General features: G+C 41.2%; 1 protein-coding gene across 2 annotated transcripts in view; it reads left to right on the top strand.

The window, feature by feature from the left end:
* The first annotated feature begins 1,434 nt into the window (after positions 1-1,434).
* Positions 1,435-23,626, top strand: part of ZNF451 (zinc finger protein 451) — a 36,043-nt gene continuing 13,851 nt past the window's right edge. For both annotated transcript variants that reach the window (XM_063389407.1, XM_063389409.1), the window contains exons 1-11: positions 1,435-1,764; positions 2,391-2,474; positions 7,867-7,944; positions 9,134-9,259; positions 10,545-10,656; positions 11,230-11,380; positions 12,721-12,847; positions 14,777-14,930; positions 16,849-16,996; positions 17,519-19,170; positions 20,257-20,391. In XM_063389407.1, coding sequence (XP_063245477.1) covers positions 2,394-2,474; positions 7,867-7,944; positions 9,134-9,259; positions 10,545-10,656; positions 11,230-11,380; positions 12,721-12,847; positions 14,777-14,930; positions 16,849-16,996; positions 17,519-19,170; positions 20,257-20,391 — 2,764 coding nt within the window. In that variant the 5' untranslated portion in view covers positions 1,435-1,764; positions 2,391-2,393. The remainder of the gene's footprint in view (positions 1,765-2,390; positions 2,475-7,866; positions 7,945-9,133; positions 9,260-10,544; positions 10,657-11,229; positions 11,381-12,720; positions 12,848-14,776; positions 14,931-16,848; positions 16,997-17,518; positions 19,171-20,256; positions 20,392-23,626) is intronic.

Genomic DNA, 23,626 nt, shown 5'->3' on the forward strand with positions numbered 1-23,626 from the left:
ATGACCAGTCAGCCATTTTGTGACCATTCTGAGTCCACCCAGGGTGCAGCCTTGGTCAGGCTCCTGTCCTGCCCAAGATGGATCCTGGAGGCCTTTCAGTAAATACCTACTTTATTCTCTAGCTCTGTCCAGTCTCTGTTTCAGGTCTGCCTTCCCAAGGCACCAGTTTCAGTATAAAAAGCAAGGCCACTACCCTGGAGAGTGAATTTTGGCATCTGCAAAGACCTGCCTGGAAAAGCCCCATGGGATATAGCCCTGGAGGCAAGAGGGGCCCAAGGAAGCTGGTTAATATTTAAGGATCACTTCCTCCAAGCTCAGGAACAGTTCATCCCTGCGAATAGGAAGTCAGGCAAAAATGCCACAAGGCCTGTGTAGATGAACAAGGAATTCCTGGTCAAACTCTTACACAAACAGGAAGCATAAAAAGCGTGGAAGCAAGGATGGCTTACCTCAGAGAAATACAGAAATACTGTGCTGTATTCTCTGTATTTCTCTGTTCTGTAAGCATACATAGTGATGAAGCTAGGAAAGCTAAAGCATGACTGGAATTGGATCTAGCTAAGGATGTTAAAGACAACAGGAATGGCTTCTGTGAGTACATAGGTGACAAAAGAAGACTAAGGAAAATGTAGGCCCATTGCTAAATGAGACAGATGACATAGTGACACGAGACATGCCTAAGTTGTCACTACCAAGACCAGCCTTCAGGAATTCAGGTTCCAAAAATAAGTGGGAAAGGCTGGACCAAGGCAGATGTAGCCTTGGTGGGAGAGTGCTAAGCCAGGGAATACATTAGCAAGCTGGGCATATGCACGCTAAGTCTATGGGCGCTGACAGTCTGCACCATGGGTACTGTGGGCGCTGCTGGATGTCATGGTGAGATCACTGTCTTTCCTGGATCATGGTGTCTGCGACTGGTGCCAGAGGCTGGAGGAAAGAAATGCCACCTCCATCTTCAAGAAAGGCAGGAAGGAGGAAGGTGGGAAGAACCACAGGCCAGTCAGCCCCATCCTGATCCCTGGGAAAGTAATGAAGCAGCCAATCCCAATAACTACTTCCAGGCCTCTCAGTGACAAGAAGATCATGGAGTTGCCAGTATGGCTTTACCAAGGGGAAATCAGGCTTGACTAGACTGCCAGCCTTCTATGATGAACTGATTGCCGTGGTAGATGAGTGGAGAAACGACCACCGTGTATTCACCACTGCCCACGAAGGACCTTCATGAGGGACCCTCGCAGATGCGTGGGCTGGATAAAGCACGGTGGGAGGTGCGGAGCACTGACCGGCTGAGCACGGCCAGCGCGGCTGGGACAGCGGCAGCGGCACCGCGGCCCGGCCCGGCCCTGCCCGGCGATTTTGCCGCCTTCCCTCCCCTCGGCTGCCAGCCCCAATAGCCGCCCTCCCTCCTCCTCCTCTCCCTCCTCCCCCGGAAGCGGCGTGCGGGTTTTCCCGCTCCGAGGCGGAACTCGCTGCAGCCCAAGTGAAGGCGGCCGAGGGGAGGCCGGAAGAAGGCGAGCGCCCAGAAGAAGGGAAGAGCCCAAAAGAAGGGAAGAGCCCAAAAGAAGGGAAGAGCCCGGAGCGCTGGCCGGGGGCCGCGCCATGGGGCTGCCGCGGTAGCGCCGGCACCTGCCATGGGGAACGCGGGGCGCAGCGGCCGCACCTCCGGATCCCGGCGAGCCGTGCCGCGCCCTCGCCCCGCCCCCGGGCCGCAGAGGAAGCGGAGCCGCGGAGGGCCGCGGCGTTGCTGCCCGCGGGGCCCGGCGGGTGAGCGGGGCCGGGGCGCTGCGCGGGGCCGGCGGTTGTGGCGGTTGCGGGCGGGGCCCGGCGAGCCGCGGCACGGCCGGCCCGACGTGCGGAGCCCGCAGAGCCGTGTGCCGCGGGCCGAGCGCTGGGGAACGTGATTCAGCACCGCGGCCCCCCTGTTGTTCTGGAGCAGCGAGCTCAGCCCTCCGCCGCGGTCCTGGAGCGGCCCGAAGCAGCCGCAGCTGCTTAGAACGCCCGAGCTCGCCCGCAGGTGTTGCGGGCCGGCCTCGGCCGGCGGTGGCGGAGCGCCGCCGGGCTGGAACTCGGGGCTCGGCTCTTGCGGGGGTTTCAGGCTCAGGCATGTCCTTGAGCCGCTACACTGCAGCTATGGCTGCCGGAGGAGTGTACGTATTGGCATGCTTTGTAGATAAAAACAAGTTTTACGTACTTGGAAAAATACATCAGCGTGATTCGAGTCAGAGTCGTCCATCACTTATTCTGGTGTCACTGATAATTGAGAGTAAATGATAGAGACTTGCTGGATACAGATAGACTGCAAAGCCGAGGAAGGCCTAAAATGGAAAATGCTGTATAGTTAAACGAAACTTACAAAGTGAAATTATATAGTATATTTTGTTTCTGTTTAGATAATGGAGAGTCATAGCCCTGAGAGCCTTCACAAGAGTGAATCACCAGTTTCTGAAAGTGAAGACGAGATTGAGTTCATTGGAGTAAGTAGACCTTGTGCTGGAAATTCACTACTTGTTCTAAAAATACACTTTCAGTAGTCCAGTAAATAGGAGATGGGTCTTCACTGACTGTGTTGGTGATGAATATATTATGATGTAAAGCATTATCTGATGATCTGAATATAAAGATAATTGAATTTCTGACTGTTTGTGGCAGATAGCAACTCATTCATAAAGGTTTATGTGTCGTTTCTTGGAAGGGTATAAGATGATGTCAGTAAGTCCTGTAGAGAAAATGTGGTCTTGAGTGTCCAAGCAGGTGAGGGGGGGATATTACAGTGGTCAGTGAGGTATATGAGAAGGGACTGTAGATAACTTTCCTGGTAATCATATTGCATAGTGTTTTACTTTATGAACAAAGTCCCTCTAAAGTTAATGGAATAAATCACTGCTGATTCTGCAAATCAGTGTTGAAATCACTGTACTCAGTTTAGAAGAGGAAGGAAATAATGAGTTAGAGGCCTTAAACAATCCTCTCAAATTGAGAGGTGCTCTTTATTATACAATACCTAGTCTAGTGCTGACATGCTTTGTGTGAGCATAACTTTAAAACACTTGTATCTGTTGGATATCCAAGAGAAGCAGAATGTTTTTCTTGCTGCCTGTGTTCTGGCCTCAATCTGTCATCAGTGGAGTGGTGCTGGATGGCAGGATTACATAGAATCATAGGATTGTTGAGGTTGGAAAAGACCACGAAGGTCATTGAGTCCAGCCATTAACCTAGCATTAATTCATGTCCCTAGGAGCCACATCTACACATCTAAATATGTTTTTCTTGAAGGAGCAAGTCATGTTACTAGGGTCAAGTGATTCAATGACGCCAGTATTTTCAGTGGCTGTTTTTTTGTAGATTCGTCTTATTTTTGAACAATATGCTGAATAATTATTAGATTCCCCCCATTTTGTATGGTGTTTGATGTAAGCTGAAGTTCAACATACAGACTTTCTCTGCAGGGGTATGTAGGTGCTCTTGTATGAAGGAAAGGTGGGTTTTTTGTGAAAATTGTGAGTAGTTGGTTATCTCTGAGACATCTTAATATTTTGGTTGATTTGGGCAAAATTGATTAATGAGTTCAGAGTTCATTATATACACACAAGTACTCATGTGCATCTGCAGAGAAGGACTTGGGATTGTTGGTGGATGAGCTGGCAATGTGTGCTTGCAGCCCAGAAATTCCAGTGTGTCCTGAGCTGCACCAAAAGCTGCAGGGCAAGGGAGGGGATCCTGCCCCACTGCTTTGCTCTGGTGAGAGCCCACCTGAGTGCTGCATCCAGCTCTGGGTCCTCAGCACAGGAAGGACAGGGACCTGTTGGAATGAGTCCAGAGGAGGGCACAAAGATGATTAGAGCAGTGGAGCTCCTCTCATGTCCAGTGGAGCAGTGGAGTCCTTCTCCTTAGAAGGACTAAGAGAGCTGGGATTGTTCAGCTTGGAAAGGAGAAGGCTTCACCTGATTGCAGCGTGCCAGCACCCGGAGAGAGCCTACAGAAACGATGGAGAGGGGCTTTTAACAAGAGCATATGGTGAGAGAACAAGGAGGAATGGCTTCAGACCAAGAGTGTGTTTAGAGTAGGTATTAGGAAGAAATTCTTTCCTGTGAGGGTGGTGAGGCACTGGAACAGGTTGCCCAGGTAAGTTATGGGTGTCCCCCATTCCTGGGAGTGTTCAAGGCCAGGCTGGAGGGAGCTCTGAGCAGCCTGGTCCAGTGGAAGATGTCCCTGCCCATGGCAGGGGAGTTGGGACAAGATGATCTTTCCAACCCAAACCATTCTATGATTCTGGGATGACAACTGAATAAGCTTCATTTTCTTCAAACTGGGCAATGAACAAGGAAGCTAGTAAAGCTTGGAATGTGTATGGATTGAAGGGCTGCTGGAGCACCAAGAACAGTAACTGAAAGAGAAAACGCTTCTGGCTACCTTTTTTTTTTTCTATCCTTGGTATTTATTGCCTGTGGATAATAAGGATCCTTTGTGACCCCAGTGACTATTGCTTCCAAGAGAGGCTGCTATATATAGGAAGATGACTCTGCTCAAATTTTGTGCAGAATTTATGTCCTGAGGTAAGGAGCTTACTATTGCAGTTGATGAATGTGAGGGGAAAGGTGTGTGACCCTGGCCATCCCCTAATATCTGCAGTATGTCTTCAGATCTCATTTGCTCCTCTGAGTGAAGGTGACTTTGGACTTTGCAAAAGGATTTCTAGACTGCTTGGGCAGCTTTAGATCATCATTTCTGTATAATAATGTGTATGACTGGAAACTTACACTCTTCATAAATGTTGTGGATGGATGACTCCTGATTATCTGCGTGTCCTAAAGACCCAGTGCACAAGATAGTCGTGTATAAATTGAATTAGAGAAGCTACTGGAGTGTCCCAGCCTGTGCTCAATTTGATAGAAAACAAATAGTTGTAGGCCATGTGATCTGTGTTTTTTCTTCCTTTTTCTCTTTTTTCCCTTCTTGACAGTTGTATGTGGGTTTGGTGTGGGGTTTTTATTTCCTTGGTCATTTTTTCTTTCTGGTTTTGGGTTGGTTTTTTTCTACTTTACTCACTTGTACTAGGGTGTTTGAATTCATACTGTCGGGCTATGCTTTTGCTCCATCAAATCAGGACTTTTTGTCAATCTGCTGCTGCCAGAGATTTGCTGCTTTTGCAGTCCAATTCACCCTCATTCAAGAAACTTAAAACTATTCTTCCATGATTTTCCACCTTTTAATGCTTCATTAAATCATATTTTGTCCATTTAAAATCATTACATTTTAAATTTTGCATACCACCAGAGAAATATGGTTTAACAAGCTGTTACACCTGTGTTCTTAACATAGGATGGTCTTGGCCCCATTTTGCTTACTTGGGAAGGATGAGGCAAGAGTGAAGGAATTCACAGTTGTAATGCCCTGTGAACAAATAGATAATTCAAGTTGCCAGAGTTGGTAGCAAAAGCATTGGACTTAGAGGAGAGTTAGTTAATATACCAAATCAAGTAATGCACTAAAACATGGTAGTTGCCAATTAAAGATTTTGCTTCCTTTCCCTCCATGGTGTTAAATGTTAGATATTCAGAATGAAGTGTTTATCTCTCTGGCTTTTAGTTGCATCACAGCAGGAACTGAAAAAAATGATAGTGGTGTTAGGAAGCAACTCTTTTATTTCTGCACCCATCCCTAGTCAGCCAGGGACTTGAATTTCTGTATTTGCTAGGTTATAAAGTCACAACTTGTTAAGAGCATGTTGGTTCGCAATGTTGGTCGGCTCTTAGCAGTCTTAAAAGTTGTAAGTCTGCTGGCACAAAGGTTTAGAGTACAAATAGTACAACTTGTGTACATTTTTATATTTTTTTCTACTGTGTACTTGTTCTGTGATAAGTATGTTTACATGTGTATACACAATTATGCTCACATAATTATTTGTCAAAGATAAGTTTGTGGTCTCATACATGAAAGTTAGATTCATGTTTTCTATATGCTAGTGTGTGTATAATTACGCAGAAGTTAGTCATGCTTTACTTAAAACTGGGCATTTGGCCTGAAGGCACATAAAGCTAAAACAACAAACAAAACACCTTGCATGGTGTGTCAGTGGACAAGGAGTCTGTTAGCTAAGTCAGATCACCTGAAAAATCGAGTGAAATGAGGAAAGGCATAAAAAAGAGACCACAGGTTAGGGCTTTTGGAGAAAACTTCGGGATAAAAATGAACTTCACAGGACTCCTTGAGAAGAAACTCTCCTTGGAGATGGGTATGAGGCTTCATCTTTACCAGTCACCAGCTAAACAAATATGATTGTATTAACAGTTAAACTGGGTATTTTGCATGGCATATTGAAATTACAGTTCTATTGATGCTTTCAGGCAAAGCTGTGAATAACAGCAGAGATGTCACAGCTGCCTGGAGAATTAAAAATCTAGAAATTCTTCTACTCACAGAAGTAGCTGTGATTTTTGTTTGTTTCTCAGTGGCATGGCTGTTGGTTTGTGAGAAGATTGGCTTTTGAAGATTGTTTAGGGAAGTAATTTAGAAGGGGATCTTGTTGTGGTTTGGGGTTTTATTTAGGTTGGGTGTTTCTTTGTTTTGTGGTTGGTTGGGTGGATGGGGGGGCTTATGGGGTTTTTTGTTGTTTTTTTCTTTGACTGTGAAGGATCTGCTGATCAGATGTGAAGAGTGAGCATATCTTAGTGCTAGTACATCTGAATACTTTTATGTCTTTCTGGGTGCCAAATATGCCAGTGTAGTCAGCTAGAGAGGCCCCAGCTTTCAGCTGTTCATGGAGAGCTTGTCCATGTTGGTTTTTTGAAATCGCACTCTTTGTGTGCCAAGATTTACTCTCCCACTCACCCAGTGGGGTGTTACAACAGGTGGGATGAACCTCTCTGATCCTCAGCTTCTTAACTCTCCTATAGGGATGGAATCCAGAGGGTTGGCACCTTCTTTGCATTACTATTTAGTTGAACCATCTGGAAAATAAAGTAATTAAAACTCTCATAACTTTTAGTGTGGGGCTTTTCTTGTGTGGAAGTAAACAGTACACAAACATTGTGTAGAAAAAGGTACAGATTTTGGATGGAAAAAGAACATTTCATGTGTGCAGAGAACATTTAAACAATTGTCATTAAACTTATTGTTTTTATCACTTGAACTTCTAGGCTTGAAAACAAGTTGCTCTGAGTTTCAGCTGTCAATTTTGTAAGTTTTGATTAGTTGTTGATCCCTGAGAGTAAGTAAACACCAATAAGAAAAATTTCTCCCCTTGAAGAAGCTGTTAGGATCAGAGCTGAACATTTCAAAACACATTATTGAACTGATGGGACAGTCAGGTGGTTGGAGTGTGTCTCTGAACTCTTACTTGGTAACACTGGTTTAATAAAGGTTTAATTTCTTAAAAGTGTTGCAGAGCCTGTCAGTTTCTACAGAAGCAAATCTACAGTGGATTTTTAAAAATATATATATATATAAATATATATATTTAGAAAACTATGTTATCTTTATTTAATCATAAGGAGTTACTCTTTTGGGGTAATTGGAGGCTGGCAGCTTGATTCACAGGAGCTTTTGTCATCTGTCCAAGATTTCATCCCTCTTCTCTCCCGTGAGACAGAGGACTGTTCATGCCTGGCCAGCTGAACAGCTTTGCTGCCTTGCAAGGTGGAAGAATGCAAAGCATGAGATGCATTAAGAGCAGCAGAGAGGATTCCATGCTGCTTTGCTTTCTGCTACTCATCATGAGGCAGTAGCTCTTCCTAGCCTGCCCTGCAGAGTTGATTGTTAATATCTTGAAGAAACTGTCAATATAAGGCAGAGATGGTACATTTTATCTCTGAGGGGGACCACTTAATGCTGTTTTGTGTGCATTTTTTTTACACTTTTTTTTTCCAGGAGGGACCTTTAAGGCCTGTCCTTGAATGCATTGATCTTGTCAGCAGTGATGAAGAACCTAACAGCAGTAATTTTCGGGTGAGTATGTTGTAATGTATTTTAGGACATCTTGGTTGAATAAAATGATTGGTCTTCTGTATTTTTGCCTATCAGTTACTCTTCACAAAAGTCTTGTTAGATGTATTTTTAACAAGTACTAAACAATCAGTATTGAAATACTTGGATTTTTCTACTTGCTGTTGAGTGAAAAGCAAGAATACCAGCACTTCACTTTTCCCAGAGCCATTTTTTCCGCCTTAAAATCACTTGGTGCTTTAATTTGTCTTTCATTCATCTTAACAAGTGTGTGGAAATAAAATGTCATTTTACAGGTAGTCTCAGAAGTCGAGGTGTCCAGTTTCTAGCCTGAAAACATACCTGGTCTACTACAAGATCTTTTCTTTCTAAAATAACTTTTTAGGAACAATTTAGGTTGATTGACCTTGTTCCAGTGACAGTCTGGTCTTAGCCTAATCCTTCATAATCCATTCTAAGAATGTACAAGTCAGAAGCAGGCTCATTAGTTTATCTGTCCCCCAAACTTACTCTTTCTGCTCTGCAAGGCCTTTGAGAGGGGTGAGGAGAGATCCTACTAGATCTGGTTTTGGCAGCAGTGACTACCTTTTGACTTATTTTCCTGTGTTGCAGCATGGGATGTTGTAATAAACCTGATTCTTATGGAAAGGTGATCTTCTGTGCATGCACAAACACATTACATGATCATTACTAGAGCTGACTGTGTAAGAAGAGAAAACTACCATATATGGCCTATCCCTTAGGCCAGAAAAAGCTCATGATGTGTCTTTTGGAGGATAGTGGGCAGTGTCAGAGAAAGAATAGCAGCACTTTTCTAGGTTTTTTTAGATGGCCTGCATGTTGGCTTTGAAGTCAGAAGGTATTTTGTTTACTTAGAAGAACTCACTTAGCTTTTCATTTGTTGGAGACACCTAGGACACTGAGCACAATCATGCATGTTCCTCTACTGCACGGTGAGGCCAATGTTTTATGTTGAATTGCCTTGAATATGTGAAGGGGAGGGCTGGTTTTGGTTGTTTTTTAACAGAAGTTACAGACGCTGGTTAAAGAAAGAGAAAGCTATGAGGTAGCTCATGGAACTTGGGATAAGAGTAGCTTCACTGAATTATGTGATGCTTGGGCATCACTTTTCACTGTGTTGGTGTCTGTTGCATAACAATCACCTAATAAGAGTTTAACTTTCCAATTGTAGAGAAATATTAAGCGTAAGGATCACATTGACTATCAGAAGGAACGAGTTGCATCAACCCTGGATCGTCTGGCACGCCATGTTGAAGTAGAGAAACAGCAAAAAGAGGAGAAAAACAAAGCCTTTAAGGTATTGGATGTATTTATTTTGGAAGAATTGCATAATAAAGGCCTTGTAGTCACAAGTTCTTTGTTTTCACTACTAAGTAAATAAAAAAATACCTGGAATTAGCACCTAGACTTCTGCTTCTGAGGCATCATGAGAAACACAACATGGACTTTGTCTTTTCAGTGGCTTTTAATTGATCAATTTTCTAGTCTTGGTGCAGTTCCTAAGTGGGGAAATATTAAATGAATGAAAACCAGTGGCAAAAACTTGTTCTCTTGTTTGTATATATAGCAAAGGAACCTTAGTGTCAATTATTCTGATATTCAGATATTTTAATAAATTGAAAAATAACAGTTATCACAAACCATCATGCGGCAAGCCTTGCTATTTACCTGCTTTTGTCTGAGATTTTTGGGAACCTGTTTGACACATTAAATCTGTAACAGCATATTTCATAATGGGATAAAATTTTCAATGTTTAAGGTATAATTTTAAAGTTGAGTCCCATTAGTTGCACTTTGCAGCCATTTGAAAGAATGTACTTTTTACTTTTATTACCAACTGGGAGATACAATCAATGAGCTTAATGATGGGGCTGCTCTCAGTTGGGAGCTGGACATCCTGAGGAAATGGGATTACAACACAGGGATTGAACAGGCACAAATGTAAATCCAGAGTTGGCAAAATGTGCTGACTTCCCAGCCTAATTTTCTCAACACGGTAAATGGCTTTTAAAATCATATAATCCCACTGTATGACAAGTTACAGCTTGTTACAGTCTGTGGTAGACTATGCAATTGTACTACAGTGGAGTAAAAGGCTAGATTAGATATAGCTCAGGGTAGCATTGAAGTCTGGAGGCCTGCATCCCCCTTCTGTCTCTTCCACTTTGAATTTGGCAATCTGTTTATGTCTCCACATGCAGTTTTTCAGCTGTAAAGTGGAGTCGGAGATAACTGTGTAGCTTTTAAAGCAGCTTGAGAATGAAGGCTTAAAGATCTTTTTGTTAAAGATAAATGTTTTCCTCCTGCTTGGCTCTTCACTCGTCATCAGGTAATGCAAACTGCAGACTTAAATTTAGTCTTCAAAGCGAAAATGCCTTTTTCTTTTTTTTGCTATTCCATTTTTATTGTATTAAAGAGAAGTCAGTTGAGTTGTAAGATTTTTTTTTACCCTCACTTAGGTTTTTGTGGGTGTGTAATTTAGGAACCCATATTTAAGTTTTGACATACATACTTAATCTTTTTTCTTTTTTTTTTTTTGAATTCGATCACAACATTGTTTGGTATGGTTTTTTTTCCCTTAGGAGAAAGTTGATTCCCAATATGCTCATGGGTTGCAAGAATTAGAATTTATTCGAGAACACAGTGATACAGAAGCTGCAAGATTATGTGTGAACCAGTGGTTAAAAATGCCAGGTAAGAATAGAAAACTAAGTTTGAGTGATGGTTTCTAAGTCCTGCATTACAGAGTAGAACATGTGAAAATCGTGTTGAGCTTGCAGGTGCCTTATGCATAACCCAATTCTACAATATTAATTTTGCTAGAGCACATAATTAGAAAGTTCCTAAAGATTTATTTCCATGAAAGCTGTTCTTGTAATGCTTTGATACTTAGAAAAGATAAGATACAAAGTCTAAAAACCAGTAAGGCAATATTAATTATTTTTATAAACAAAGTTGCTAGAAAGAAAAAATATTGCCATTGAACTGTGGCTTAGGAAAGTGTGAATGTAACTTTGCAATGTTAAATGAGTTTAAAATACTGCTGGAGGACCTGGCGGAAGGGTGTCAAACTGTTTGAAAAGTTACACTACTGGGATTTGAAGAGACAGTGAAACAGCAGACTTACTGATTGAAGGACAGTGAGTGGATTGTTAGTTTGCTTTTAAGAATCACTCCTGTTTGATTCTGGAATGTTTTAGGGTGTTATTTGTTTTCTTAAACCTCTGTAATTCAGCTTCCAGTTAAGTACTTTGTTTTGGAACACAGGTCTGAAACCCGGCTCAGTTAATGGTGGAAGAAGGGGTGTTTATAAGAGGACAGGTCAGACTCAAGCCAGCAGCAGTCCCAAGTGCTGTCCTGTGATGCATTGCAACAGACAGTTTGATAATGTACATCTTCTTCTAGGCCACCTTCAAAGGTAAGGAGGTACCTTGGAAGAGTTCAGTGCAAGGAATAATAATAAAAGAATATGCTCTAACTTAGGACATCAGCATCAAGTCTGCTTTAAACTGTCTGTACTGGCAAAGCTCCATTTTGAGAGCCAATTAATATGTTACAATTTATATAGATGAGCTTCATGGGGGTGGGGTTTGGTTGGTTTGGTTTAGTTTTTTACTTGATGTGTGTGATTAGTTTTTTTTATTCAAAATTGATATCTTCCTGTTGTTGAGCATTTTTTAATATCTGAGGTTTTTTGAGAAGTAAGATTTCTGTAGATTTCTGTGCTCCAGTTTAGTTGTATCTTCATCCCAACTTGAAATAAACCAAAAGGTTATCTTACCACGTTGATGTAAGATAAAAAGAAAAGCCCCTAGTGCAGGGAAAGAGGAACAAAGGCTGTAGTCTATCTGTTCATAGCTGATCTTGCTAGTCAGTACTCAGTGTGTCTGTGTTCAATTGCAGCAGATACTGGCTTTTAACTAGGGAATGTGTCCAAAGGCAGGATGGTGAGAGCTTGAGGGGAGTGTCATGGGCTAACCCCTATGGGCAGCTCAGCCCCACACAGCTGCTCTCTGACTCACTCACCCTAGTGGGATGTAGGGTAAAAGGGAGAAAACCCTGGGCTGAGGTAAAAACAGTTTAATAAGTAAAGCAAAAGCTGCATACACATGCAAAGCAAAATAAGGAATTGATAGGCAGAGCTCTATTACACATGATATTTACTTGGAGTGATGACATTTGTCTTCCTCTTCCTCCCAAGTTTTATTGCTGAGCATGATGTCTTACGCTGTGGGATGTCCATTTGGCCATTTGAGGTCAGCTGTCCCAGCTGTGTCTCCCAGTTTTGCTGGTGGGACAATCTAAAAAACAGAGAAGACATTGACACTGTGCAAGCACTACTCAGCAGTAGCTAAAATTTCTCTGTGCTATCAGCACTGTTCATAAATCCAAAACACAACAACCATACAAGCTGCTACAAAAAATTAACTCCATCCCAACCAGAACTAGTACAGGGAGGTAAAAATAAATAAATTATAAAGATATCTGTGTAGGAAATTAAGGCTTTATTCGTTCTCTTAAAAGCAGTATGATTTCTCTCCAGAGTGGCAGTTTTAACACGTAAGCTGCAGGGAGAATCACTTCTGCACAGGACACTTGAACTGATACATTTCATGATGGGGAAAGAAAGGAAATTTTATAGTTTAGGTTGGTTAGATGGGGGGGTTTGTCTGATAGCTTCAAAAGATGGAAATTTTCCCATTAAAAATGTTACTTGACTATTTAAAGGGATTTGTTTGCTAATTATTTCTTCTCCAGGTTTGATCATTCTCCTTGTGACCCAACAGTCACATTACATGGACCCCCACATAATGCTTTTGCCTGTGTGATATGCTGTGAAAGATTTTCAACCTCTCAGCAGTACAGTGATCATCTCTTATCTAAGGCAAGAGCATAAAGATAAATAACTCTCCGGAATGAACGTAGTGGAGCGTTTAAGACTTAAAATTAGGCATTGATTTTTGGTGGGGGTTTTTGTTTTGTTTTTTTCATTATTCCTGTTTCTCTCTCCTCTCTTTTATTCTTCAATATATTTTTTTCTGATTCTGCTGTGTTTCAAACACCTGATGTAGGCTGTCAGTATTCCCTTTAGATGTGACCATTAGATTGTACTTTTTGGCATGTTTTCAAGAGGACCATAGTTCTGTCTTGACCCTCTGGTCCATCTATTGGGGTTGTTGACTGTCCTAGTTTAGGACAAAATTCCACAACTCCCTCCCCCACCACCGTGTTTGGGAGGAATTTCCTCAGAGGAGAAAGTGGAAAAAACTTGTTTATTGAGAAACAACGAAAAAAAACACTCCCCAACACAAGGAAACCAGTCCGAGATGACAACAAGTGTTTTCACCAGTCCAAGAGAGGGTGAGCAGTCTCTGCTGGGGAGGGTGCCAAAGCTTCTTTCAGGTGCAGACTCCGGGGGGTTTTCCCTTGATGTTCCCGAATCAGGGCCCGAAGCAGGTCCGATGTCTTCAGGGAAGGGAGGAAGGAAAGAAGGGGAAACACAAAAGCAGAAAAATGGCAAAAAAAAAGCAAGCAAAAAGCAGAAAGCAAGAGAGCAAAGCCAGCAAAGCAGCCTAAAGCTAGCAGCAAGCAAGCCAAAAGCAAGCAGCTGGGGGAGGGGCTCAGCTATAGACAAAACAAACTGGGCACATGGGAACAGGAAAAAAAAACAACCCACGATTTGGGATACAAAGCATGAAAATGTCCTGTCACCCCAGGACATTGACAGGCATTCCCTTTTTTTTTTTTGCATTTCTAAAACTATGAACGTTAAAGACAGAAAGTTAGGGTGAAATAAGTGACAGCAAAGAGAAGCAGCAGAAAGGAGATGGGGTTTTTATTTAAGCAGTCTGGTGTTGAATTGGATAATGGATAGCATTTTCAAAATTGGGTGTTTTCATAACAAATATTCTCACCTAGTCTCCAGAAGCTGCATTAAATTTGGACAAGGTTTAGAGTTTCTGAAAATCAGACTAAATTTTGCTTGTAGTAATAACTCTTGATATGTAGTCATACCTGACAAGCTGAAAGATTGCATCATAGTGTGTCCCTGCTCTTTTTCCATTTCTTCAAAGTTGTGTGCCTCTGATGTGTCCATGAGCAGGAGTAGCAGCCAAGGTGGGGGAAAGGCAGTGAGTGTCTCTTGCAGACAGCAAGAAGATGGGATAACTTTGATGTATAAGGATGGGGAGATAATCCTAGTTAAAGCTCCGAGGATATAATGAAGATTCTTGGAGTGATGTAGAAAGAAGCAAGCAAAAATATCAGAAGCAAAATGAAAGGATTTTTGCCCTGAAGGCAGAGCTCTGAAGTTGATGTAGAAGGCAAAGTGGGTGGAAGGAGTTCACTTCTACAAAAGTCACAGACTTTTTGGGCTACTCTGAGGAGCAGCATTTTGGAGAGTTAGAGGTTAGCAAGATTAGAGAGGAAATGACATGAGGTAAAACAGCTGCTTTATTGACAGAGGGAGCTTTTACTGAGCCTGGGTAAAGGGAATGGCTGAGAATTGCTGGAACACACAGTCCCTGGGAAGGTGCTTGCTCCCAGTGGTGCAGGAAGGGGGTGGAGAAGTTGATGATATAGTAAGGGTGGATGAGTAGCTGGGTTTGACAGTGGTAGTGTGGCCAGTTCCTTGTGTCTTGTGAGCTGAAGTGCACAAGAGGGCTAGGCTGTAGATAAATACAGATGTGGTAGCTGAAAACCTAAAAGTGAAAATATTGCTGCAGAAATGACAGAGGAATGGGAGGACATGAGAACTGGGACTGCTTTCTTGACTTAATTTTTTTTTTCCTAAGTAAATAATTTTCTCTTCCAGCTAAATGAAAATGATGGGCATAAAAAAGGTATTCCTCCACAGCATATTCAGTGTTTTGCATGCCCAAACTGCTTCCTCCTTTTCACCAAAAGAGATGAGTGTTTGCAGCATATGTCACAGGAGAACCACTTCCTCCAGGTGTCTGAACTGAATGGTACGTTGCTACTAAGTGTATTGCTTATAATTTTTTCTGATAATTCATCCTTAAGACAGGAGGTGACTTATATTTTTCAGCTGCGTAAAAAAGCTTTAGGTTTTAAAGTTTGTTATTAATGAATTCTTGTTTTTCTTTTAAAATCTTAAATGTGATGCTTTGAAATTCATATTTTTGTGTAGAAATGATTCCTCTATTCTACACTTGCTGCAATGAGATGCTGTTGAGTCTCTCACACAAGCATTGCATCCTCCAGTGACTCCATGCAAGTGACTACTTTCCTGAATATGTCTACATTTAGCATGTTGATAGAGACTCAGAGCAAAGCACATAAATTTCTTTTTCAATTCCAGTCAGAGTGGCTGTTGAGTCCTTTCCTCTTACTCTGCTGTCTCTAGTGTGCTTGGAGGGTATTTTTCTTGCCAGTGTCCTTTGCATTCCTGATGGCAAAGATTTGTGAAAATGTCTTCTCCATATAATTGCAAATTTAGAGTGCTTAGCTGGAACATTGCTGCCAGTCTGATGGCTTGCACAGACTGCACGGCTGCTGAAGGCTGAAATACTGGTTATGTTGTGAGCTGGCAACATCCTGAACCGTGCTTAATAAAGTCCAGAGGAAAGATCTGTCTGATCATGGTGCTGCAAGCAGGGTTAATGCCCAATATAGCTGTACTGACTTTTTATTTTTGACATAAACAATAGGTGTTAAAGCATTTACTTCAGTGTTAGCTAAACTGCTAAGTGGCCATATTTTAGACATTGTAGCTCTCTGGACAAGCCTACATGGCCGAAAGGATTCATATAGTTATTTCTCATCTTCATTAGTGTACCTTCAACTTCTGCAGTTCCCTACAGTGGCTGCAGGAAGTGTACAGAAAAGGCAGGCTTTGAAGGAATCCCCTGCAGGTCATGTCAGTTCTGCTGCCTTCATGAAGTGAAGTGACAAATCAGCATGGTTATACTTTCCTTTATGCATTGTCACTCTAACATACTTTTATTCTCAAATAGCTTATTTATTCTGAATGTAATGACTGCAGATGCTTTTAAATTCAGGTCATGGGTTTTAAAAAAGATTACTGATGAGCTATTGCTTTGAAAAGATTAAAAGCACAAGTTGGTGTTTTCTTCTTTATAGATGGAGAGTGCTTAACTCAGAACAAAAAATTAAGTTCTCCATTTTGTACTTTGCATTAGTAAGACTGTGCTTAATAATTATCAGCATAGCCTGAGATCTGCCAGTGAAGTTAGCTGAAAGGCATAACCTCAGATTACTGCCTGCTGATCATCACATTTTACTGAAACAAAAAAATCAAAGAGAATTTAGCTGCCTGAGAAGATGCAGGACATGAACAATATATAACCCACAAACCATTTTCCATTCTCTTTTCAGTAGAATTTTCTTATTCTGCTGGTACCAGAAGTTACCTGAGGAGTATATACTCAGAACAAGAGAAAGTCCTGCATCTAAAAATTTAAGAATTAACATTAAGGATGGGAAAGAGAGAAATAGATGGTCAGGGTATGTGGGAACTTGTTAAATAAATTACATGCTTCGAAAAAAATACCCTATGGCTTAAAACAAAATTTTATGTAGTAAGACTAGACAGCTGATAGTAGGTGGAGAAGGTAAGAACCTTCCTAAGGGAGACATTGACCTGGCGTTGTAGAAGGAGAAAAAGAGACGTAAAGTATGAAAAAGCAAGATGCAAACAGATTGAGGTATAAGATAGTTACAAAAGTTTAAAAAATTCAGGATTTAGTTACAGCTTCCATTGCCCAGTTACTGTAGCTCAGCTGACATTTGTTAACTTGCTTTCTGAACCCTGTGACAAATGAGTAGCAATAGTAATTACATCATCAGAGAGCTGAAATTCTATGGAAAAACTCTAATGTGTGGTTCTGCCGTTCCGCTTTACAGATGCAACGAAGTCTGACTGTCCACTACCTTTTCCATCCTTTGCAAAGAACCTCTTGATATCTCTGTGCAAAGAGGTCTCCTTCCAAGTGAAGTGTATGTCCTGCTTCAAGATACTGCGCTCCCATATGGAATTAACAGCTCATTTCAGGTTTGTGGAAGGCAGTTGTCTTTGTAATGTGAACATCCGTAGACCAGTCACAGGTATGCAGACATGCTTTTAGTGGTACTACTGGATTTTGGGGCAGCAGGATCTGAATGCTGACTTCCTGAATAAACAAAAGCCTGCCCCTGTAACTTTAGCCCACGCTGCAGAAAGCTGATCAGTGTCAGGATCCTTTTTGTATTTTCTGTGACAGAACAACAAAAGCTGTTCTCTGTTCCACTATTTCAAAGTTGACAGCATTTGATTTTGAAAATGTACAGTCAAAAACATAAGCATCAATCTACATGCTAACTTTGGAAACTAGCACCTAATTCACTTCAAAGTTCAGGGACTAAATACACATTGCATGGTTTTGTTGGCAAGCTGGCAGGTGGGTTAAAGTACATAAAGGACACTGTTTCTATGCACTTACTGCTGTAGCTACTTGATAATATGTCAAGTACATCTGAAAGTTTAAAAATGTTTCAGGTTGTGATATAACCACTTTATGTTTTTAATCCATTCTAGAACACGTTGTTATAATTCTGGGCCCATGGCACTGTCAAAGAAAAGCATCTCCCAAGTTGCAGAGATATTTAAAATGAAAGGTCACTGTGAGAACTGTGATGAACTGTTTGCTGATAAGGATCAGATGACCAAACACAAACAAACCACTCAACATAACATTAGAATTTTTAAAACACTGGAAGAGTCCATCTTGATGTTCTGCCATGTCAATGGAAAACATAAAAATCAGTCTCATTTCTGCTACGCTGCAGAACGGTCAAGACCACTGCTTAAAAGACATTTGAGTCCAGATGAATCCTCCAGAGAAATGGTGTCTTCTCCTTCAAAACGGAAGAGTAATTTAAAAGATAAAAGTGGAGATGAAGTTGCAAACCAAAGTCAAAGTAGTGCTTGCAAAGTAAAAGTCTGGTTTTGTGAATGCCTTCAAAAGTTTTTTACAGAAGAGTCAGTAGAAAAGCACATTTTATCAGCAAATAGGATCTGTCACAAGTGTGCTGTGTGTGGAAAGCTGGCTGAAAATTCAAGCATCATCCGTCTGCATATGAGTCGATTCCATGGAGGAGCACACTTGACTAATTTTCTTCTCTGGTGCAGAGCGTGCTCTGTAGATCTTAGAGAAGAGGATATTATGGGACACATAACTGAATTTCATGGTGGACATAGTTACTACTATGAGCAAGAAGCTGTAGAGGATGAACCTATGCCGTCTGCTTCTGATGCAGTGAGTGTTTCTGCAGGTGGAGATGAAGACTGCATTTCTGGCCCTGTGGAACTCTCCCCTGAAGGTGGTCCTGTTGCGGGACAATGGCAGTGCCGCATTTGTGAGGAGATGTTTGAGTCTGAAGAGAGTGTCAAACAACACTGCATGTCCTTAGAAAGCCATACATTTCACAGGTACTCATGTGGCTTATGTAGAAATCATTTTCGGAAAGTAGGAACGCTCCAGCGGCACTTCCAAGAGCATCATAATCAGGAGATACAGACTAAATACTTCTGTGGCCTTTGTGGTGATCTCTTCTTCAACACAGAGGAAGAATTTCTAGCCCATTACAAGGCACGTCATAGCACGGACTATACATTTGTGCCTGAGCAGATGGAACTATCAATAAAAAAGGAGGAGGACTTCCTCCCAGTTGAACAAGGAGACCGTTTGACCTGCGGCTGCCGGACAACTTATGTGTCCAAGATAAACCGGAGGAGCGATTATGAGAATTGTCAGAAGGCCATGCTGCAGAAAGGACACCTATGGTTTCGATGCTGCTTGTGTTCTGCAACGGCGCAGAATATGGCTGATTTGAACAGTCACCTCGAGAGTCACACCTCAGTAAAAGCTAAGGGAGAGATGTATGTTGTCAGATGTGCTGCGTGCAGCAAAAACTTCGATGATCTTCCAAGCGCGCATCAACACTATCACATGAAACACTGCTTCTTGCAGAAACCTGATCTGTCAAGTCTTGCATCACAATCAGAGGACACAGTATTCAAGTTTTCAGCAAGTGGGGCTTGTGCAGTCAGAAAACCTCACAGGCAACCATTTCAAGCATCTCCATCCAAAACTCAGGACAGACCACAGTCTTCTCCTCTGCAGGGCCCAACAGAGGGAAAGAAAATTAAAAACGAGGACTTAAACCAGTCTGAAGAATTTAGTGAAAGTACGTAAAAATTTTCTTTCAACGTTAGTTGAAGGTATTGCTGTCCTTATCACACTCTGTTTCATTGTCAGTACGTGTCACATACCATTTGGTTACGTCCAGTCTATAAATGAGCTCAGAATTTAGTACTTGTTATTTCTCAGATACTGAATTCTCAGTACTTGATTTCCAAAGCTCAGACTCCACAATTTATTGTTATATGCCATATGTGTGAAGTTTTGGGAAAAAAACAAAAAGACAGATGCAAGAACCCTCTGACCAAAACATTTGATTCTCAAATTAGTTTGGAGCATAATTTGGTGTTAAAAGGAAGAGGACTATCAAGGATACCTCAATTAGGGATCTAATGCCTAGAAGTGTAAAAGTGACCTGTCAAACTTATTCAGAAGAAACTTGCCTTCTTTATATATATAAATATTTATAAGCCTGTTAGTGCTGTGTGGGCAATGCTGTTACATCACCATCATGTCAGTTTTCTTAGCATGTCAAAAAGCAGTATCAGCTGAGAATTTATATTCCCAGTATGTATTGTTTTTCCCTCAAGCATGCAATTTTTTAAAGTTCATTATCTCTTCTAAGAATGACATTGACAGTGCTGAAGGTATACCTTGTGTTCAGAAATTGGAAGTGTTTCTGGATTACTAGTGGTGTCATAATGCTTTTGATTAAGAGGTTGACTTTTATGTTAGAAGTGCAGCAAAAAGTACATATCTAAACATTTTATGTGCTTTTATGCATGCAAGCAGTTGAAAGTCACAGAGACTTGCCATAGTCAGGGGTACACAACTGGATATTAAATGAGTTATTAAAATGTCTTGGTGCAGGATGACAGCTTTCTGTGCTTATCACAAAACTATCCAGGTCTACACCATCATATAGCTGGATTCTACTCTTCTCTCTAATTTGTGCATTAAGTTCTAATTCAGTTGATTTTAAAATTGTGCAGTCACCAAATAACATCATGTTTTGTAACTTTTCTTTTTGTAACTTTTTGCTTCTATATGTGACTACAAGAATTTTCAAAAGCAAATTGGTTGACCAGAAAGTCACATGAATTTTAAATGTGTCCTTTTTATCCCATTGAAGATGGTGAACTTCCTGATCTTGACTATCTGAGTACCATGACTCACATTGTGTTGGTGGATCTGGACAACTGGGGAAGCATTTTCACACAGCTGCCAGCTAACCTGAACCAAGGGACATTTATCTGGGGTTTTCAAGGTAAAAAGTATTTGAAGCAAATTAGAAGATAAGATTAACAAGCCTACACATGTAGTTGAGCAGAGATTCCTTGAATCTGAGAGAATGAAGAGCAGGAGCAAGCAGGCACTAGGCTTCTAAAGTTGCAGTGTCACAGGCACCATGTAACAGAAACATTCTTGAACTTTTCAAACCCCCATCTAATCCTCCATTGCTCTTACTATTCCCTGTAGAGTAGTACCAGACTTGCAGAACTGTTCAGGAGTCTTTCTGGCTTCCCTCGTGAATTTACTTGAGCTGTAACATATTTTCATAATTATCAGGACAGCCATAATACTCAGATATTATATTAACTCCTAAGTCCTTCTCATAAGGCTGGGATTTTTTATTTTGGTTCAGGTTTTTAGTTCCAGAAGGCATGAATGGTTTGGTTCAGATTTTTAGTTCCAGATAAGCACAGAATGATTTTACATTCTTAGACGTTTAATTTTTCTGTCTCTGGCTTGTTCTGTAAAGGGTGGTCCTGGTCATCCAGTACAACAATAGGTGTGTGTCCCATCTTGAAGATACCAGTAATTGATGGAACTTAATTGTCATGGGTTTCATAGAATGATAGAATGGTTTGGGTTAAAAGGGACCTTAAAGATCATACCATTTTACAAAATCTGCCAGTAGGATCCCTTTAACTTGATACTTTTGCTTACCTGACTCTTTTTGAACCAGCTGCTTGTTTACCTCATGCTTTTTCTACAGGTTTTCTCTGTATCTACCTTTACAATTATTTTGTCTGTGGTACATTGATTTCTTCAGTAAAGTGTAGATAAGGGTTAGCTTCAAAATATTTATGGCCTGAAACACAGGCATCGTCCTACCTGATTTGTAGGTCAGGTATGTTTTACGCTTGATAAACACTATGGCACTCCACTTCCTTGCTAAGTGCGTTTTATTGTCTCTTTCCATAAAAGATAATCAAGGATACTCTGAAAGCTGGGAGTTGTCATGCTGCTCAAATTGGACAGAAAGGCCTGTTGATGCCTGTGTGCCTGGGTCACTTTGTTTTTTTCCTCTTAGAAACAGTTTTTCCAGTTAGTTGATGAAAGCAGAGCAAGTATAGCTGTAAAGTGGTAGAGATTCAAACAGTCATCTGTGATCCTGAACCTGTAATCTGGTATCTGCTTGTTAGGAGTTTTGGGGATGAATCCTCTGATCTTCCCCGTTAAAGCAGGTTATTCTCCTGAGTTTTGTGTTGTCTTCCAGCATTACTTCTGTATCACTAGCTGTATTGTCATTACCTTTGGCCTTTCTGTAACAGCATTCTTGTACACATGCAAGCCACAGAAAATACTGACTTTGAGGTTAAAATAAGTAAAAACTTCCCTTCTTATATCTAAGCTGAATTCCTTCTCTTTCAGTTTGTACCCATTACTCCTTGTCTAGTCCTCCTACAGTTCCCAACAAGGAGTCCCTCCCTGGCTTCCCTTAGGCCACTTGATTTACTGGAAGGCTGCTGTGAGGTCTCCATGCAACCTTCTCTTCTCCAGGCTGAACAGCCCCAACTTTCTCAGCCTGCCTTCATAGGGCTGGGGCTCTTATCAACTGTCCTCTTACCAACTTCCTGACCCTTGCCTGGGCTTGCTCCAACAGTTCCATGTTCTTCCTATGCTGGGAACATCAGAACTGGCCACAAATAGTGCAGGTTGGGTCTCACAAGATAAAAAAGATAAAAGATATCTCATACTTTCCATATTATACTTAATGGTCTTAGATTTCTATTTCATCCATGTTACTTGGCTGCTTCATTTGTGTACACTCTCTTTTCTACGTGGCAGAGCAACCTGTTGTTTGTTCTTGCTATCTTTTGTAAGGCTTTTCCTAGCTTGAACATCTGGACAGATTCCACTTGACCTGTGCACTCCTTGAATTGTTGCGATTTGGGGCTTGGTTGTAGTTTTTAATTGCTGAAAGCTTGTTTATATCTACAGTTATTCAATCTACTTGGCCTTGGAGAAACTTTCTCTACTGATAAAAATAAGAAACTGTTAGGAATCTGTGTCTGGCTACTCTGTTTATGTCTGGCTACTCTGGGTTTTATAAAGAATTATTTAGTAAATAAGAATTTCCCCACATGAATTCAGACACTGGTTTTCAGTCATACTTCATTCTGTCTAATTTGCTCAAAACTAATTTGTTGTTAGTTGACTTCAGCTTGTTTGCTATGACAAGGTCTTCTGTGCTGTTACTGTTTTCCAAGGTTAAAACATAGTTTGGATGCATTAAGAAAAAGTTGGTTGCATCTAGGGATGTCTGAGCTGTGTTGTCAGAAATTTCTATTCTGACTTACAAAACAGAAATAATCACAGTATTAGTATAGTGTTACTAGTCTGCCAGTAGGAGCCCCTACTGATACAGTGCTCTTACCCAAAGGTACCTTTGTGCTAGTTAAGACTCTGAGCCCAGAGATGTTCCAAACCCAGGTGCCTGCCTGCACAGCACAGCCCACATCAGCACCACTCAATCCCTTACTTCCTAATGGGCTTGCTGCATGCAGCTGCCTTGTGGGAGTGGCCCCTGAAGCACGTGAACTGAAAAATGTGCTAAAGAGTTATGTATGAATAAAGTTGGCCACAGTCATAGTAAAGAAAACTTTACCAGTTTTGGTGTCAATTACATTGGTTTTGAGCCTGGGAACTCTAAGGCTCCCAGGTACATCTGGATCTATTGTTGTAGGTACCTCTGATAATAATGATTTGTGTAGTCACTTGAGGCATGCTATTCTTGTTTGTTTAACCTGTGAAAATATAGCAACATTTTTTCCTGCATTTCCCAAACATTTCTGAATTTTTAATTATTATTTTTATACTATATAGCTGCATTATTTCTATTTTTCCTGTTTCTAGTATGGCCTTAGCTTTGCTTTGAGTTCCTCTGTTGTATTGTCTGGACTCTGTATGGTTTCTGTCTTTAGATACTCAGTTGTCTTTCATCCATTTGTGGGCTAACAAGCTAAATAAATACAGGTTTGTCATTGTTTTCAGCTGCCCTGGTCAAATACTTATGTTGTACATTTATGCAGCCAAAAAAACAGGGCTGGTGATTACAAGTCTTTCCCAAATAGGGAATGAGGGCTGTCACAGCAGACAAGAACAACTTGCAAATAGCTTTTTTGTCTTATAGACAAGTTCCACTAAATCATTTCTGTGTAGACTCTTAATAAGTCTTTGCGATCATTTTTGACGTCATCTTCTTGCCATTAGGC

Source organism: Prinia subflava, chromosome 2 (genome assembly GCF_021018805.1).
Source record: "Prinia subflava isolate CZ2003 ecotype Zambia chromosome 2, Cam_Psub_1.2, whole genome shotgun sequence".
NCBI lineage: Eukaryota > Metazoa > Chordata > Aves > Passeriformes > Cisticolidae > Prinia > Prinia subflava.